We start from the raw sequence: 19,161 nt of genomic DNA, 5'->3' as shown, positions 1-19,161 counted from the left end.
TTAAATGATTTAACCGAATAAACAAAAAAGAGCGATGGAGCTACGCATCTATTTGTAAACCACCCAAAAAAACATATTGGAAAATAAAATGCAAAAACTTTAATTGGAATGAGTATTTTCCATCATTCCATACAAATGTTTAAAGTTGAATATTTGTTGACACACTAAACCTTGAATTGTTTTAAACATCTCTGTTGAATTACGTGGAAAACCATCTTGCCAAATCATTTCATATTAAACCAAGAGAAAAGCGATCATGCTGGATAAGAGAAAATTGTCTGGATTCTTCCAAATAACTGTACAAATATGTTAGTAACAGATTAATAGCATAAAATCAGTAGCATTGTGTGCATTGCCATGTGACATACAAGGACTGAATATTGAGGGAGATGACCTGAAGTATAAAAACTGTTCTACCATAAGTGCCACAAATTTGTAGTTACTAAGATACAAGAAAGTACCAGTAATATAACTACAAAAAAATACAAAAAGGACATAAACCGTGTTCTTTTAGTTCCAGGTTGATTCACAGCAGAATCATTAGTAGGAATGGCAGTATTAATAACATCACCAATGGTTGAAAACATCAACAAAAAGGATTGCCTTCAACATGACAATTGCTCTAAACTACGACCACATTGCACACATTTTCACATCTTTTTAATAACTCAGTAATGCAATGCAGCATTAAGCAGCTCGTTTTTTGTTAACTTCTAACAGCTATAACTGGAGGTTACAATGCACTGGATGCTATGGGACCTATCAACAAATTATACAACAGCTTCACTGGCAAATATAACTTGGAATATTGGGGGATAAAAAATTGAACTATTGCCATATAAAGATTCTACAGACTCTAAAAATCTTTGTGAATTACTTTGCATCAATTATCCTTGCAATTTCTTGAATAATTTGATGAAAGTCTGGACGGAGACTGAAAAAATTCAAATGGTGTACTTGATCCAAAAGATCTCCTAGCTGCAGATGGAGAATCATGGAGAAGAGGTTCGTAGATAGGATTTCGATTTTTAGGTTGACTTATAGACAGTGGAGAAACTTCTTTCTCCATGACCCTTAATTGATGCTCAATGTTTACAAGAGAGGCCATATATGATTGTGAGCGCTCTGCCTGTTGAAGCACATTGATGGCGCTTGATCTGTATGTATAACGGAAGTACTTGAGAGCTAGCACTGGGCCCATACCTGAAACAACAATAAGCTGCAACAAAATTTCATGCAAAATTCAGTAACTGGTGAGCAGTGAAATGGCACCCATATTCTCATCAGCAACTGTTTGAGATGGAACCCACCAGCATTGTGAACCAGTAGGATGGCTGCTTGCAGACTCGGAACATTATGGTGTACATGCCAGCCCACGGTAAGGCACTCACAACAAAATTAATGATGTAAAAAGCAGCAAGGTTCAGCCATACAGCAATATGCTGAAATAATGTGAAGGAACTGCATCCAAATACAGAATGAAATCAGAGAACCATACGAGAGAAAGTGTGTGTGTGTGTGTGTGTGTGTGTGTGTGTGTGTGTGTGTGTGTGTGTGTGTGTGTGTGTGTGTGATAGAATGGCTTGCTAAATTCTTTTTCCCTTGACATCTTACATACCACGTGCAGCAATATGGATGGATTGGTACCATGAAGAATATCATTATAGTTAAAACAGCAAGTGATCCTTCCAGAAATCCTTCTTAGATTCTCATCGTGCAAAGGTAAATTTTGCTATACAGTGAATTTGTTTTTTATTCATGATGAAACAAATTTATATAACACTGCAATGATTGTTATTGCCAATGCCAAGAACTTGTTAATGACTAGGGTTGCACACCAGCCAAACTCAAGCTTACTAGGCTCAAGCCAAACCCGGTTCGGGTCAAGCTTGATCTAGGTTGCGCGTGTCTCCACTTGTTTGGCTCAAGCTGAGGGATAAATATAAACAACATAAAACATATTATTGTTTTTAAAAGATGATAAAAAAGCAGAAGGAACATGATCTGAAAACCATCACCTCAAAGGTAAGAATGAAACAACTAAACTACCACACCACTACGAAAATGTCTTCAAAGAGACAATATGCATACAAGCACTAATTCCTCACAAGAGATGTGCACAAAGGCACCCAAAGAACACTTGAATAATTATGCACAAAGGCATAAAAATAGCACACACATTCACAAAGGCATAAAAATATATCTCCTTATTGAAAATGCAAAGGAGCTTGAGCTCCCACACCCAAAAAGAAAAGTAAAATGTACAAGGGGAGAACCCCTATTTATAAGAACCAAAGAGGGAACCTTGGAGGGGCTCCAATCTAGTCGTTGGAGCCCCTCCAACGGTCACTATTGTGATCGTTGGAGGGGCCCAACGACTAGATTGGGCCCCTCCCAATGCAAGTACAAGACAAAAAAAAAGAAAATTAAAAAAAGAAAAAGAAAGAAAAAAGAAAAATAAAAGGTACAAGCATATTCCTATTGGAATATGCATAAAATGTGAAAAGTCTAAATTACCCTTTATCGGGTTTAGAAAATATATATATATATATATAACACCCCCCTCACTTACCGCAAGTTTGCCAAGAAAAAAATTAAATCTAGGAGAGCAGAGCGCCTTAGTGAAGAAGTCAGTCAGTTGATACTCGGATGTCACATATGGGAGATCGATGACCTTCTTCAAGTAATCTTCTCGAACATAGTGGCAGTCCATCTCGATATGCTTCGTGCGCTCATGAAAGGTGTGGTTCTTGGCAATATATATCGCACTCTTGCTATCGCAACATAACTTTGTTGGTTCTTGAATGTGAACTATCATATCCTCTAGTAAGCGGCGAATCCATACTATTTCCATGGTTGTAGATGTCATGGCACGATACTCGGCTTCGGTAGACGATAGAGACACCTTTTGTTGTTTCTTGCATCTCCAAGAGACTAATGATTCTCCTAAAAAAATACATAAACCAATGTTGGAGTGACGATTATTAGGGTCACCTCCCCAATCAGAGTCAGTATATGCAATTAAATTTAACTCAGAAGATAAAGAAAGAAAAACTCCCTTATTTATTGTCTCCTTTATATATCTGATGATGCGAAGGACGACACTCATGTGTACCGATGTAAGGACATGTTGGAATTGACTGGCGATATGAACTACGTGAGATATATCGGACCTGGTGATGCTAAGATACATTAATGCTTCAACCAGTTGTCTGTAAGGAGTGGGATTATCCAGAGGAATCCCATCATCAATTTTCATCTTTAATCCAACTACCTCTGGGTTTCACAAACTTTGTCATCAGCAATACCTGACCTGTCAATAACCTCACAAGCAAGTTTAGTTTGGGATAAAAATATCCTTTATGAGAAAAGGCAACTTCAATGCCTAAAAAATATGTCAGAAACCCTAAGTCTGACATCTCAAATTTTTTTGTCAATGCATGCTTAATTCTTTTTATTCCCTTGACATCATCACCTGTAATTAACATATCATCAATATATAATAGCAAGATTACAATTTTTGCATTAGATTTCTTCATAAACATGACAGTGTCAGTATAGCATGAGATAAATCTATTTTGTCATTAAATTGTTAAAACGGTCATACCATGCCTTGGGAGCTTGTTTTAAACCATAGATCGCTTTTCGTAAGCAAAAAACTTTTTCGTTAGGACAATTCATTCTAAGAGGAGCATCCATGTAAACTTCTTCATTTAAATCCTCATTTAAAAAGGCGTTTTTAACATCCATTTGGTATATGTTTCACATTTTAATTGACGCAATGGTAATAAGACACCTAACTGTAACTATCAGTGCAACATGAGCAAATGTTTCATCGTAGTCCATCCCATATTCTTGACCATAACCCTTAGCAACTAGACGAGCTTTAAATCTCTCAAGAGTCCCATCACTCTTGGTTTTGACCTTAAAAACCCATCTACACTCTATAGTTTTCTTTCCTTTGGGGAGATCTTAAAATTCTCATGTCTTAGCCTTTCTAAAGGCTCTAAGTTCATTTTTCATAGCCTCTATCCATTCATCACTCTTTTTGGCTTCTTCAAAAAAATTTGGTTCTATGTACGAGTGAATGGCACTAAGACAGGCTCTATGTTTGGGAGAGGAGTCATAGGATATGAACCTAGAAGGGGGTTTCCTATTTCTCTTTATTCTTTGCGAACTTTCATTACTTAATGTAGTTGTTTTATTAGGCTCACTATATTTTTCTATAGCACTTCTAAACTATTTTTGTCTCTATGTGTATAGGTGATCGGCTCCTTAGATGTTCTATCATCAATCTCTTGATAGATAGATGGATGAAGAAAGTTGTTATTTTCTTCTATTTCATTATTGTTAAGATTATTTTGTGTGAACTCATCATCATTAATGTCATCATCTCTAGATAATAGATCAAATAGGAAAGAGTAATCTACATTTTCCTCATGAGATTCATTTCTTTCAAACCCACTAACATTTTCTAGAAAACTTACATTCTAGACACATAATTTATCGTTTTCAACATCATAACATCGAAACCCTTTTTGAGTTTCGGAGTATCCAAGAAAAGCACATGGAATGGACTTTGGTAAAAGTTTATCATTCTTATCTGTAAGAACAAAACACTTGCACCCAAAAATTCTTAACCTACTATAATCAGGGTCTCTTTTATACAATTTCAAAGGGTGAAACCTTATTTAAATTTTTGGATGGAAGACGATTGATAAGATAGAAGGACGCAAGAACCGCCTCCGCCCAAAATCTTTTTGGAATGTTTTGAGAAATAAGGTCCTAGATGTCTCAATGATGTGTCTATGTTTTCTTTAGGCCAAACCATTTTGTTGAGGGGTTTGGGGACATGATTTTTGATGGATTATCCCATGTATTCATTTGAGAGATATTCTCCTCCGGAATCGGTTCTAAAATTTTTAAAATTTTCGTCAAATTGATTTTTAATCATCATATAATAGGTTTTAAAAGTTGAGAAAACCTCATGTTTATGTTTGAGAAAGTATATCCAAGAATATCTAGAATAATCATCCACAAATATCACATAATATGCAAACCCTCCTTTTGAGATAACGGGTGCCGGTCCCCAAACATCGAAATGAACGAGTTCAAATGGTTTTGTAGTAAACATACATCTTTGATAAAAAGGCAAACTTCTCATTTTTCCAAGAGTGCAATCATTACAAGTGAAATTACTCTTACATAAATGTTTGGCAAAAGGTAAATAAGAAATTTTGGTGACATTGGGATGCCCAAGTCTTTTGTGTCATACATTAATGTCTTTATATTGCACAACATTACAAAAAGGATTCTTTGGAATACGAAGAAAGTCCACATAGTATAGATATTCCTTCCTAGAGCCTTCCCCAATCAACTTCCCGGACCGGCGATCCTGTATCCAACATTTATTAGATCAAAATTTTATATCACATCTATGGTCCGAGAGTTGAGAGACCGAAAGCAAATTTAAATTCAATTTTAGTATAAATCTAATTTTAAGGATATAAAACCTTGTTCTTCAAACTTTTCGATTCTTTTGATTTCAAGAGAAGTGCCATCCGCGGTTGAAACAAAAGTTGGAGAAGAATTTTTTAAATATTCGGAAAGAGAATAAATATTTGGAGACATGTGAAAAGAGACACCCAAATCCAAAAGCCAATAAGTCTTACCGGGAGGAGAGAAGGTGGACGTAGCCGCTCCGAAAATTGCCCCCTTGAGGAGTGATTGAAGTGCTTCCACAATTTGATGCAAAGAAAGAACTTCATTTGAAGATGATGAACTTTTTCCTTTTGGGGTTGTGATGTAGTAGCCATAGCTAGCAACTTCTTCCATTTTGGGCAAACCAGTTTGATGTGTCCCGATTCGTTACAAAAGTAGCACACAATCTTGCTATAGTCTCTTTTACCTCCTTGACCGCTTAATTCTTGATTTTGATTTTTGAAGTGGGGAGCTTTATAGGTTCTCAAATTGTTCCCCGGTCTTGAAACGACATTTATACCGTCATTTTCTTATTGGTTGGAAGATGTTGTAAGGACACTTGGGTTGTTTTTGCTTATACCCATACAGGTTTCTTCCCCACTTAGTTTGGTAATAACATCCTCAAGAGAAGGGGAAGTGAAGGAGGAAAGAAGGGAGGATCGTATTCGTTCGAATTCGGGTCTAAACCCATTTAGAAAATTGAAAAATCAATCCTCCCCCAACTGCTTATGCCTAAGCTCAATGGCTTCATCACTCCATTTGGGTTCAAGCACAGCAAGTTCATCCCAAATGGATGACAATTCTGCAAAATATTCTCTAATAGTCATTTCATTTTGTTGGAGGGTCAAGGCCCTTTTTTTAATATAATACTTGTGAGATAAATCTCTTGAAGTGTACATTTTTTCAAGATATTGTCATGCTTGAGAAGCTTTTTTGAATTTTATGATGTTGGCATTGATCTTTGCCTCAATGGATGAGAAAATTCATGATAGGATTTAAAAAAATTTCATCTCTCATTCCTCATGCTTCTTGGAAGTCTTCAAGAGCTTTATTTCTTTCTTCACCTTCAAGAATTTTTATTTCTCCTCTTTCTACCAAAGTAATTTTTTGTTCCGGTTCCGGTATCAAGCCTTAGACATATCCCCAAAGCCTTTTACCCTTGATATGGGCTTCCATATTTTCGGCCCAAACATGATAATTTGAGCAATTCAATTTGAACCCAAGAGAGAAGTGTAAATCCTTTTCCCCTATTTGAGAAGAGGAGGAGGAGAGAAGAAATTCTTACCACAAAAAGAGTTCCTTGGAACTTGATGAAGTATGCTTCTTGATGCAAATGGCAAGAGGTCTTCACGCCGAAATCCAAGAGACAATGGAGTGCACGACTTTTGAAGCGCGCGATTAGATAAAGTGGCACACTATTCACTTCTATAATAACCTCGCTATGATACCATGTAAAAATGTCTTCAAAGAGACAATATGCATACAAGCACTAATTCCCCACGAGAGATGTGCACAAAGGCACCCAAAGAACACTTGAATAATTATGCACAAAGGAATAAAAGTAGCACACACATGCACAAAGGCATAAAAATATATCTCCTTATTGAAAATGCAAAGGAGCTTGAGCTCCCACACCCAAAAGGAAAAGTAAAATGTACAAGGGGAGAACCCCTATTTATAAGAACCAAAGAGGAACCCTTGGAGGGGCTCCAATCTAGTCGTTAGAGCCCCTCCAATGGTCACTATTGTGACTGTTGGAGGGGCCCAGCGACTAGATTGGGCCCCTCCCAATGCAAGTACAAGACAAAAAAAAGAAAAGTAAAAAAAGAAAAAGAAAGAAAAAATAAAGAAAAACTAAAAAAAAAAGGTGCAAGCATATTCTTATTGGAATATGCGTAAAATGTGAAGAGTCTAAATTACCCTTTATCGGGTTTAGAAAAAGATCTCTCTCTCTCTCTCTCTCTCTCTCTCTCTCTCTCTCTCTCTCTATATATATATATATATATATATATATATATATATATATATATAGTCTCTCTCACTCTCTCTCTCTCTCTATATATATATAGAGAGAGAGAGATACAATAGGAATACATTTTAACAACCACAACATATTTTGATGTTATAAATTATATAACATAAATCTACAATTTTTATATTTGAAAAATGAGCTTAAATAAGCCTTAACGGAACCCAAACATAGAGATCATGCCCACTTCACTTATGCAAACAAGCAGGCCGAGTTTTTGGTGAAAGTCTCAGTTTGCCATGCAGCCTATCAATGATTATTGATTGGCACGACATTAACCATGCACACGCTGTTTGCATTGTAGGTTATTTACACAAGCAGGCAAAGCCAAAGAAGATGGATGTCTCCCTTCTGGATGTGCATATTGCCTCACCAAGGAGTTGAGTAGGTTTACATAGCACCAGACTATGATGTATTGGATGATGAATGTTTCCATCAATTTAACTGATTAGAAGATGTGGAATGAATGGGTTCCATGACAGCTAACCGCATATAACTAAAATAGTTCTCATGAAATATGTAATGAAAAGAGATCTTTCGATATTTTTTCTTGAACCATAAAAAACCAAATATTTAACAAGATTAAATCTTCAGGGGTATTTTTGTCCCACATTTCTTAAATTTTCATAAAGTAAACTTAACAGAGATCACAATATGACACCATATCATTAAGTAATATTGATGCATTATAATTTCTATCACTAAATAGGCGCTCATCTGAGCACCTAATTTAAAGAGCTATGCCCTTTACCCATGTGATTGGCAACACCAGCAAGCTAGAAAATGAGTGGTCACAGACATTCAGCCCACTGTTGCTAAAAGCCCTGAAAATCGTCCTTCGCACTGGAGTTTCTAAACTGCAACTTTACATCGTGCACAGGTAATTTTCTATAGAGAGTGGAGTTATTTAATTCCAAAGTCGTAGAGAATAAGTAGGTGAAATGTGTCCCCACATTGATGTTGTTTTATTCCTCTAATCTTTGCAGATGGATGTAACCTGAAAGTCCTAGGGCCTACATGCTATACATCTACTGGGCAAGGGAGACCACAAGTCAATTGGAAACAAACCAACTTTAAATTACATCAAATTGATTTAGCATGGGTTTAATAGATTCCATAATTGCCAAGCCCATCAAAGAGGCTTGATGGCAAAATAGAGAAATGAAAGTAGAAGAGGAAAAGAACAGTAAGAAAAGCATACAGCAATAGTATAGTAGCAGCAAGAGTAGTAGTGGTATAGAATTGCCGCCGCTATAGTGCTAAGAATTTATGAGCACAGAAGCTTACTTGGTCTCCAGGGTAACAACAAAAGCCTGCAACCAAATGGATCCAGAAAGTGCGACCATTGATAGCTCTTCCATTTCACTTTTATCATCAGCATATACATGTATGCTAATAATAAATACGACAAGTGCCTATAAAAAAATATAAGCTAATATTAGCCAAATGTATTGAGGAATCTATGTAAGACAAGAAAACCAAAATTTTCTAGCACTACGTGTGCTACTCCAGAAAACAGAGTAACAAATAACAATCTAAACCTGAAACCAAGCATCAACTTCAAAGAACTAGACATGAAAAAAAACACTTGAATATTTAACAGCAAAAAAAAAAAACATTGGAAAGAAGGATAAACATGCTTTGCTGTATTACTACATATAGATAGGGACAGTTTTCCTTTTCCAATTGTTAGGCATTTGCATTATTTACTCGAAGAATAGGATCATGACAGTTTTTTTTCCTTCACCTCGTGAATATAATTAATTTTTAAGCATTCTTACAAGGCTAATGAAATCAAATGCATAATATGTTTAAGTCACATTTCTAACTGTATGATTTAATCTAGGTTAATAAAAAATGGGACATTCATCCCTTGGCAGCACTCTTATCCCTTTTTCTCTTTGAGGTTTCTCCTGCAACCAATGGAGATGAATACAAAATCAACATTTTACATGGTATCAAAGCAGACAAGAGGTAAGAGCCAGATCAAGTCAAAGTTTAAATTTCCTCTTTACCACCTCCTTTCTTATTTCTTTTCCTTGATATTTTCCTCTGATTATTGTTTCCGCTTTTCCTTCTTTTCTTTTATGTATTTATTTTTATCCTTTTGCCTTTCCTTTCTCTCTTTTTATCATTTTGTCCAATACACTTTTATCTATAAAATTCCTCTAACAATTGGCCCTGTCACTCTCAGTAGAAAAAAATAGAAGTTTCAATAGAAGATACAAAAAAGAGTCAATAGAAGATACAATTGGCCCGGTCACTCTCAGTAGAAAAAAGTGATGGGTCCCTAGAAAGGTATAATTCACGATTAGTTGCAAAAGGATACTCCAAGGAATATGGAATAGACTATGATGAAACATTTTCCCTAGTAGCCCGTATGACCACAGTTAGGACTCTAATTGCAATAGCGTCCATTAGAAAATGGCCTATTTATAAATTAGATATTAAAAATGCATTTCTAAATAGAAATTTAGATGAAGAAGTGTACATGGATCCTCCGCTTGGTTTGACTATTGAAAAGGGTATGGTTCTTCGACTTCAAAAGGCTTTGTATGAGCTTAAGCAAGCCCCTAAAGCATGGTATGATCAGTTTAGTAATACTATATTGAACTTTGGTTTTAAATCCTTTTTCTGCCCATTGATGATCCTCGCTAGTAGCTCAGGTTGAGCAACAAGGTGGGATGAACCGATTGAACCTTGAGTGATTGCGAAAGGTTTCCAAGAGGCTAGGTCTTCGACCAACCTCCAACCAGCAAATAAGGCATTAATCGAAACTTCTGGTGCTTTGCGGCTGAGGGCGTCAGCCAACGTGTCCCAAAAACATAACTTCTTCGAGCCAAAATTCACATTTAAAGAACTTGGCATACAAGCGTTCCTTTCGCAGGGTCTCCAACATGATGGTTAGGTGTTCCTGATGTTGCTCTCGACTTTCTGAGTACACCAAGATGTCGTCGATGAACACGATCACGAAGGTGTCTAAAAATGGCTTGAACACCCTATTCATTAAGTCCATGAAAGTTGTTGGGGCATTGGTCAGTCCGAACGGCATGACTGTGAACTCGTAATGTCCGTATCTCGTCCGAAAGGCCGTCTTAGGAATATCATCATTCCTAATTCTAAGTTGATGGTATCCAGACCTAAGGTCGATTTTCGAGAAAACTTTAGCCTTCTGTAACTGATCGAACAAGTCTTCGATATGCAGCAATGGGTACTTGTTTTTATCGTGGCCTGGTTGAGCATTCGATAGTCGATGCACAGACGCAAGGTCCCGTCCTTCTTCACGAAGAGCACAGGAGCTCCCCAAGGAGATACGCTGGGGCGAATGAATCCCTGATCCAACAACTCCTGCAACTGCTTCTTGAGCTCCTCAAGCTTCGCTGGCGCCATCCTATAGGGTGCTTTGAAGATTGGCGTCGTACCTGGTAGCAGTTCAATATTGAATTCTACCTCACGAGACGGTGGAAGTCTCGACAGCTCTTTAGGAAAAACGTCAGGATAATCGCCAACAACATCCAGCTCACAGATAGGAATAGGCATTGGATCTGATTGGATAACACTAACCAAAAAGGCAGTGCATCCCTTCTGCAAGAAGTTTTGCGCCTTAAGCGCCGAGATCATCCGGCTTGCTCGCACAGGTCTGGGAATTCTGAATTCTACTCTCGGAGAGCCTGGAGGTGATAAAACGATCTTGCCATCACGGTGGGCGATGGATGACCCTGCTGTCGTTGGCGCTTTGCCGGAGGGAACTGTTTCTTCCCTCCCTCGGTCTTCACAGGTAGTGGTGGCCGCTACCCTGGGCCGCCGGAATAGGTCGTCTTTTGATCACCACCTGTCACAGGTGGCTTTTTGGCTTGCACACTCTTTGAACGCTCTCAATCTTCGTTCAGTAGGGTGGTTGCTGCTACAGCTGCAGAAAAAGTTGCGGGCATGCTGGTGAGAACCTATGTCTGAGTCCTTCCTTCAATCCACGAATGAACTTCTCAGCCCGCTCATGATCATCCTCGAACAGGTGAGGACAGTAGCACTCCAACCGTTGAAATTTGGTGATATACTCATTCAAACTTAAGCTGTCTTGGCACAGCTCCAGAAATTTCACCTTCTTCTTTTCCCTCGCATGAGGAGGGAAATAGTTTTCGAGAAAAGCCCTCCGAAAGGCCTCCCAAGGAATCACCTCAGCACCTGGGAACTGCACTTCTCGGGTAATGTCCCACCATTCGCGAGCGTCCTTCAATCGAAAGGACCCGAACATCGTCTTCTTATCGTCAGGAACAGATAACACTTGGAACACTCGTTCCACCTCTTTGACCCAACTCTCTGCCAAGTCAGGGTCAACCTTGCCAGAGAAGGTAGGAGGGTCAAGCTTCAGAAATTTTTCATATGTTGCGGTTGGTGTATTCCCAACAAGAGAACCTGGATCCTGTTGGGGGCGACCCTGGTTACGAATTGTCTCTGCTAAGGAGTTGAAGGTATCTATCATGAATCCCCTCTGCTCACGCAACTCATCAGTCATGCTGTTGCTTGAGTTCCCCGTCGTCCTTAAAAAGCAATCAAGGTTAAGAGTCAAAACATACTGAAGAAGCATAAGAAGACATAAGTATAGGAGCAAAGGCAAAAATATAGATTTTTATTACGAAAGTCATTTATTTTGAATCCAGCTGTGCTGGTACACAAACAAAAGTTCTATTCTGGAATGATAAATGAGTTCACAGACTCCAACAAAAACTTGGTAGATGCTACCTCCCTTTAGGAACGGCTAGAGTACTTCCTAAGATATTCCCTTCTATTACCTGTACGTCTGAATCTGCGCTTAGGGGTGAAAGGAGGTGGCTCCCCGTAAGAGGTCTCCTGTCCGTAGAGGGGCGTCGCTGGAATATATTCCGGTGAGCCAAGACTATAACTTGAAGAATCAGTTGCAGGCGTGTATGAGGATGATACACCGCCCACTGGGTCTGCTGGAGGTGATGGTTGCTCGCCTACAATCGAAATTGTGATCTTGCCATCGTGCTCGGCCCTGCAGAGGCAGGCATCCATGGTGTGCCCTGATTCTCAACAGAATACGCACTCCTCTGCTAACTTAGGGGGAACAAAATCTCCCGATGACTCTTGTGGTGTCTGATGGTGCATCCGAACGTGTGAAGGCGTGAATCCACCTTCTCGAGCATACACCTCAGCCCACGTTGTTGCCAAGGGTATTTGGTAGGCGATCGGTAGTGGGAAGCCTTGCTCATCCGTCAAAATGGGTAGAGGAGGGCGGTTAGCCCAGTAACCAGCCCCGAACATCCCATGTCCGCCCCTCTCCCTTACGGAACGGCCACGCACTCTACGCGTGCCCCTACCGTGACTACCACTAGAACCAGCAAACAAATTCATCTATCCGACGGTACTACAAATAAAAACAAGAATATAATTTAGTATGAACATGTTATAAAATATCAAAGACTTACTTACAGCGCGATGGGATGCTCAATAGTCAAGATTCACCTCTTTTTGATCTGGCTCTGATACCAAGTTGTAACGCCCCAAAATTTCAACTTGTGACTTCGAAAACATTACTGAAAAACCTTTCAAAGATTTAAAGTTTTCACTTTTAAAAACGACAGCGGAAGACATTTAGAAAGGAGCACAAGTCAACAATCCTAGGTACGTTAGCTGAAAGACCACCATTCACATGAACAACTACTAAAAAGGAATTGAGGAAATAATGCAATAGATTATTAATAAAATCTGCAGTTTATTACAAAAAAGCAATTTCCCAAAGTTTCATAATCTAAAGAAAAACTCTAAAACTTAGAGCCAAGACGCCAACAGAAAGAAGAGAAATCTTGAGCCATATTGCACCACGCCATCGACCGCCTGTGAAGTCCTACTCCTCACCTGCTCATGAAATGGGTCAGTTTCATAACAAACCAGTAGGTGCACGAATAGATAAGTAGAATAAAATAAAGCAGGACATTCATGAGATAAACAGTTATTATATTTAAACAACCAATACAATTGTACTCTATGCTAACAAGCGTAATATGTGCAAAGAGTTATTGTTTAAAGCATTTCAAGCAGTGTAAGTCTCAATCATCTACAATTATTCAAAAAGATATTCTTTAAGTTCTAATATTAACTGGCCTGTGGGTACGCACAGACGCGAAACGTAGAAACAGCCGAGACCAATCTAGGGGTATATTATGTTAGGTGTTTTCATTAACCCGGAGGCTGACTGAGTCCGCTCCTAAGGGGACGGTCAGTGACCAAGAGAGTAAATCCCCAAAGGCATTCGTGGCCCATGGATGCATCCAACTTCTGCAGAAGTACCTGGGAGTTACCACCTAGGATAATTTATGGTAATCCCAATTCCCCTAACTCCGATGACTGGGGTCTTTTGCCCGTGGGGTGGTTGTTAACAACCTGTCCATCGGAGTTTTTGTACCATCCATCCTCTCCCTTGATGAACCGTGAAGGTCGAATGGGTACGACGGGGGTTTCTTAACCGCCACCCCGTTCTACATGCTCTGGTCTGTTAGACCCACTCGAGCATTTTGCCTGTGAAGGGGAGTTGTCACCATTTATGTGATCTCAGCATTGTGCTAAATGCACGCATCGAGGTTGCTACAACCTCATCCTCCAACCATCGTAACACACATGGGACGTACCTGTCCAAAAGTATGCTTGTACCTACCTAGAGGTACGACTACGATGAGAGGGCAACATATAATGTTTTATGATTCTTTTGGTTCATACATGACATGTATTGCTGTTTAAGCAATTGGCCTGTGGAGGCCGATATTATCTTCATCTATATCAATAAAGTGTTGATTTCCCACTTCAAGGTACTCCATGACCTCTCGTAAAATTTATACCTTACTTGTCTTAAGGTTCGGTTACAATAGCAATTGCAGTGGGTTTCTCTCTAGAAATGAGTTTATTCACAAAGTTTACATTAAGTATGCAATTTCAAAAGAATAAGCATGAGGAAACGCAGAACAGACAATCACAAGTTAAGTAATCCTGCAGGTAAGCATGTATGCCAATTAAACTATTCGATTCTCGCTAGAATGAGTCTACCTATAGAGTTTACATTAAGCATGCAACTTCAAAAGGATAAGAATGAGAAAAACACTTACCAGACAATCATAAGTTAAGTACTTCAGATAAGAAGGTATGTAAAATAACTATTATATCTCAGAAGTCTTATATGTTATTTCATTCATCCAAAATCCTCGCGCGACTTTCCCCTACCTCGGGATGTCGTGCAGCTGCGTGCATCTACGGGTGTAGATGATACGAGGCTCAGGCCGCGGAGCCAGAGCGGGGTTTGATGCGAAGTCTGCAAAAGTGTGAGTATTCAGCGCTACATTATTTATCATGCGTATGAAAAAGAAAGTCAGTCAAGGCATCTCCCTCGGCCCGTCGATCGAAAAAGAGAGAGGCAGCAGGGGTGTGTCTCTGTTTGCCGAAATCAGAAAAGCGACAGGGGGTGAGCCCCTGCCTGCCGATGACAGCGGGGCGACAAGGGATGAACTCCTGTCGAAAACAGCGAGGCGGCAAGGGGCCAGCCCCTGCCGACAGCAACGAGGCGGCAGGGGTCGAGCCCCTGCTGACAGCAACGAGACGGCAGGGGACCAACCCCTGCCGACAGCAGCAAAGCGGCAGGGGTCGAGCCCCTGCCGACAGCAACGAGACGACAGGGGGGCCAGCCCCTGCCGACAGCCACGAGACGGCAGGGGGCCAGCCCCCCTGCCGACAATAACAAGGTGGCAGGGGCCAGCCCCTGCCGACAGCCGCGAGGCGACAGGGGGCCAACCCCTGCCGAAGAGAGAGAGAGAGATCGGGACGGGGGTGACAGGGGGCAACCGACCTCCCATCGGTCGCCCGATCACCCACAGGGGAGATGGGGGGTGTCGCAGGGGCCATTGGTCCCCTGCCGGCACTCCGGCGAACCCCCAGAGAGAAAAGGGGACGACAGGGGCCCCGTAGGCCACCTGTCGGGCCTCTGATGGGCACAGGGGAGGTGGGAGGCGCGGCAGGGGTCGTGCGCCGCCTGTCGGCCTCCCGGTGAACCCTCAAGAAGAGGGTGAAGAGGGAGGGTATGGCAGGGGCCATCGACCCTCTGTCGTGCCTTTCGGCGAGGTGACAGAGAGGGGCAAAGAGGGAGGATGAGAGGGAGGTGAAGAGGGCGTACCTGGGAGGAGTTCGACGGCGGTGGTCGACGTCGGCTGGTGGCGTACGCAGGGAAGGAGGAGGGGGGTCGTCGCGATGGGAGCAAAGGGCGTCGAGAGGGAGGCCTGCCTCCGCTCGCCCTCCTACGTTGCTCTTAAAGGGCACAGGGGGGGCGATGAATGGGGAAACCCCGATGGGTTTCCCTAATCCTCTTGAAAACGAAGGTGGGGGTGGGGGGGGCAGCGCTTGAGAAGAGGATTTAAAATCTTCTTCCTGAGTCGGGTTATTAAAACCCTACCGATGACGGGCCCGGGTCGGGTCCGGACCCGACCCGGCCCGGGTCCGATACAATTAATTTTTTTTTAATTGTGGGTTTTACATATCCGATTTTTAAAACCAATTTTACCAAAATACCAAAATAATTTCTGAAAGGCTCGGACAGTCTATCTGGTACCCGTTTGGATCCATTGCCCTATATTCCCCGATTCGAGATCCAAAACTCGAATACTTTCTCAAAACCTTGGATCCGAATCCATTTTTTTTTTGAAGAATTTTCAGAGAGTAGCCCTGAATTCTCGAAAAAACTTTCTTTTGTAAATATTTTCAAATTTTTACAAAAATATTTCAAAAAGTCCTTTGTTTTCTCATAAGTTTAGGGTTTTTATTTCAAAAATACAAAAAAATACGGAAAACACAAAAAAAAAATCCAAAAAAAATCAAAAAATATGCAAAAAATAACTAGTTTAAAACTCTTTGAAGCTTGCTTTACTAAAAACCCCTTTTTGAAAAACCACTTTTTTAGGAACCCTCTTTTTGAAAAATGGAAAATGCTCTCCCGTTCACGAGCATCGCCCCCTCTCCCGATCCAAAGAGTTCCCTGCATTTTCCTCAAAATCGTCAATCGGCTGCCTCTCGCTGGTTCGTCGATCCCCAACGGCTTCACCCTCTCAAGATCGATCTCCATCGCCAGCCCGACAACCCCTCCACCCTTCATCTCCAACGAACCTGTTCTCGATCCTTCCTCCATCTTCTATATAAGCAACCACAAGGTTCTTTCCTGGGGGAGAAAAAAAGGGGATTACATTGACAAAACGTCCATCTTCATCTATCAAGTTCAGGCATCCATTAATCACCATCCAGCAAGCCTACATTGATCGTCATTCTCTTTCACCTGGTGATTCCCCTCTTTTTGATCGATCAAAGACCCTTCAACCCCAGCAACAGTAATCAGAGGTGAGCATCGTATCCTCTTCCATGTTCTTCTGTATTGCTTCCTTCTCTATTTCCTTACAGCGTTTTCTTCTTTTCTTCATTTTCACTGTTCACTAAAAGCAGACTGGTATCGTTGATCTGCCTATCGCAGTCTCGTTGATACCCACTGCAATAACAACATTGCCTCTGTGTCAATACTCATTGCATTTGGGGCTACATTGTATAATTCATCCCCGGTTTTAACGCATGGATTGTATTTTCTTTTGATATCTTTGTTCAATTTTTCTGCTATGTGGCATAAAAATCTTTTGTTCATCGTATTCCCCCTATTATATTATTGTTTCAACATCGATCGTATCAAGATCAAAGATGACCTCTTCGAGTGATACCCTATCTGATCCAGCATCAGATCGGTTTTACTCTGTTGTAATCCCTCATTTACTTCCATATTTTACTTGTAATTCTATTACTTTCACCGAGATTGCTGTTATATGTTTTTGTCCCTTTTCAATTTCCAGTATCAAGCATCGATGGCACATGTTATATTACTGTTCAGCATCATCACGGCCTTCCCTCTTTATGAATCATTGTAACCTTACTATATACATCTGCATTATCGATCATTTTACTCATTATATATTGTTTATTTTGATTACATTTTATTTTATTTATTTATTGAATTTAAGCCATTTACGATTTCAGTTCTGCACATTCAACACAGAGTTCATCCCTGAATAATAGATTCTCCTCCCCTATATCTGTCTCAATACCACCCCAAGCATCTTTTCCTCCTCCACTAAGTTATCTAGAGCAGTATTTTTTTTCTGTTGAGTTCCATGAAGATGCTTAAGTGAATGTTTCTGTTGAGTTCCATGAAGATGCTTAAGTGAACTTTTCTGTTGAGTTCCATGAAGATGCTTAAGTGAATGTTTCTGTTGAGTTCCATGAAGATGCTTAAGTGAACTTTTCTGTTGAGTTACATGAAGATGCTTAAGTGAATGTTTTTGTTGAGTTCCATGAAGATGCTTAAGTGAAATTTTCCGTTGAGTCCCATGAAGATGCTTAAGTGAATTTTTCTGTTGAGTTCCATGAAAATGTTTAAGTGAACTTTTCTGTTGAGTTCCATGAAGATGCTTAAGTGAATGTTTCTGTGGAGTTCCATGAAGATGCTTAAGTGAATGTTTCTGTTGAGTTCCATGAAGATGCTTAAGTGAATTTTTCTGTTGAGTTCCATGAAGATGCTTAAGTGAATGTTTCTGTTGAGTTCCATGAAGATGAAGATGATGATCCTTTTGCTGGACTGAATTCAACACGTTAAGCAAACCAATTTCTAGGGAAAGTAATCAGTGGACATGTGCTCCTTTGATATGGTTCAACGTTTTTGTTTTATGAATCCCTCTTCTCTGCCCATTTCGTCCTGTAAAACCTGTTCTCTTTTGGGTTTTATCTCGTTTCCTTGTCATGAAAGCTGGAAACCGTAATGATATGGCATTTTCAGTAAAGGATTAGATATCACCAGATGTTGGAAGCATCTCGTCTTCCTTAGAGTGAGGAGTTCCAAAAGGAGCCTCGTTTCTTTTCTTTTCCATCTTCTGTCCAGGCTATGTCATGCCATGTCAGTGTGAAGTAGCAAATGATGATAAAATTGAATGTCTGTGTCCAATGTTTTGGGCATCTCTTAAATATGATTACTGCTGCTTACATATGTTGATTTTCATTTTTCATCACTGCTCCACTATATTTCATTACGCTGTATCTTAGGCACCACTGTGCACACACTTTAACTACTGCAAATAGCACTGTTCATCTGTTAATATCCCTCATATTCTCTTCTTAGTATCACTTCCACATCATTCTCTCTAACACCAGCACATCAGCCCCACAATTCCCTTTGCTGTCAACGTTTTTTTTTAGCCACTTACCCACCTCACAACATCCATCTCACCATGTTCCATCTTGCTGCATTTTACCTGACACCTACCCCCCCCCTTTTTACCACTACCTACTTAAAAAGCTGGAGCAGAAGGAAAATGCTGAAAAGAAAATGGAAGGTTGTCTTTGTGACAGTTGCAAAATCCTTGGTTCAGTATCCAATTTTTTTTTCTTTGACAATCATCTTACCAAAACAGTCTCCAAAACTAGAGGTGATACACAGCAGAGGCTCTAGAGTTACTGACGCAATTCCTTGATAATCTTATGGAGTCTCATGCTGCCTTTGGCCGATCTGAGGGAAATTGGTTTGCTTGCCAATGGGCCAGTGATAAATCAACAGCCTCCGAACAGGT

At 40.2% G+C, this 19,161-nt stretch overlaps 1 protein-coding gene across 2 annotated transcripts in view; it reads right to left on the bottom strand.

Annotated features, from left to right (window-relative positions):
• Positions 1-657: 657 nt before the first annotated feature.
• LOC149834557 (phospholipid-transporting ATPase 2-like) overlaps positions 658-19,161 on the bottom strand; it is a 220,273-nt gene continuing 201,769 nt past the window's right edge. For both annotated transcript variants that reach the window (XM_090011481.1, XM_090011482.1), the window contains exons 23-25: positions 8,798-8,925; positions 1,311-1,461; positions 658-1,219 (exon numbers count right to left, since the gene is read on the bottom strand). In XM_090011481.1, the coding sequence (XP_089867607.1) occupies positions 884-1,219; positions 1,311-1,461; positions 8,798-8,925 (615 nt within the window). In that variant the 3' untranslated portion in view covers positions 658-883. The remainder of the gene's footprint in view (positions 1,220-1,310; positions 1,462-8,797; positions 8,926-19,161) is intronic.

This window comes from Nuphar pumila, chromosome 6 (genome assembly GCF_984573655.1).
Source record: "Nuphar pumila chromosome 6, dmNupPumi1.hap1.1, whole genome shotgun sequence".
Classification (NCBI taxonomy): Eukaryota; Viridiplantae; Streptophyta; class Magnoliopsida; order Nymphaeales; family Nymphaeaceae; genus Nuphar; species Nuphar pumila.
The sequence above is the reverse complement of the archived record's forward strand: the minus strand, read 5'-3'. Positions and strand labels throughout refer to the sequence as shown.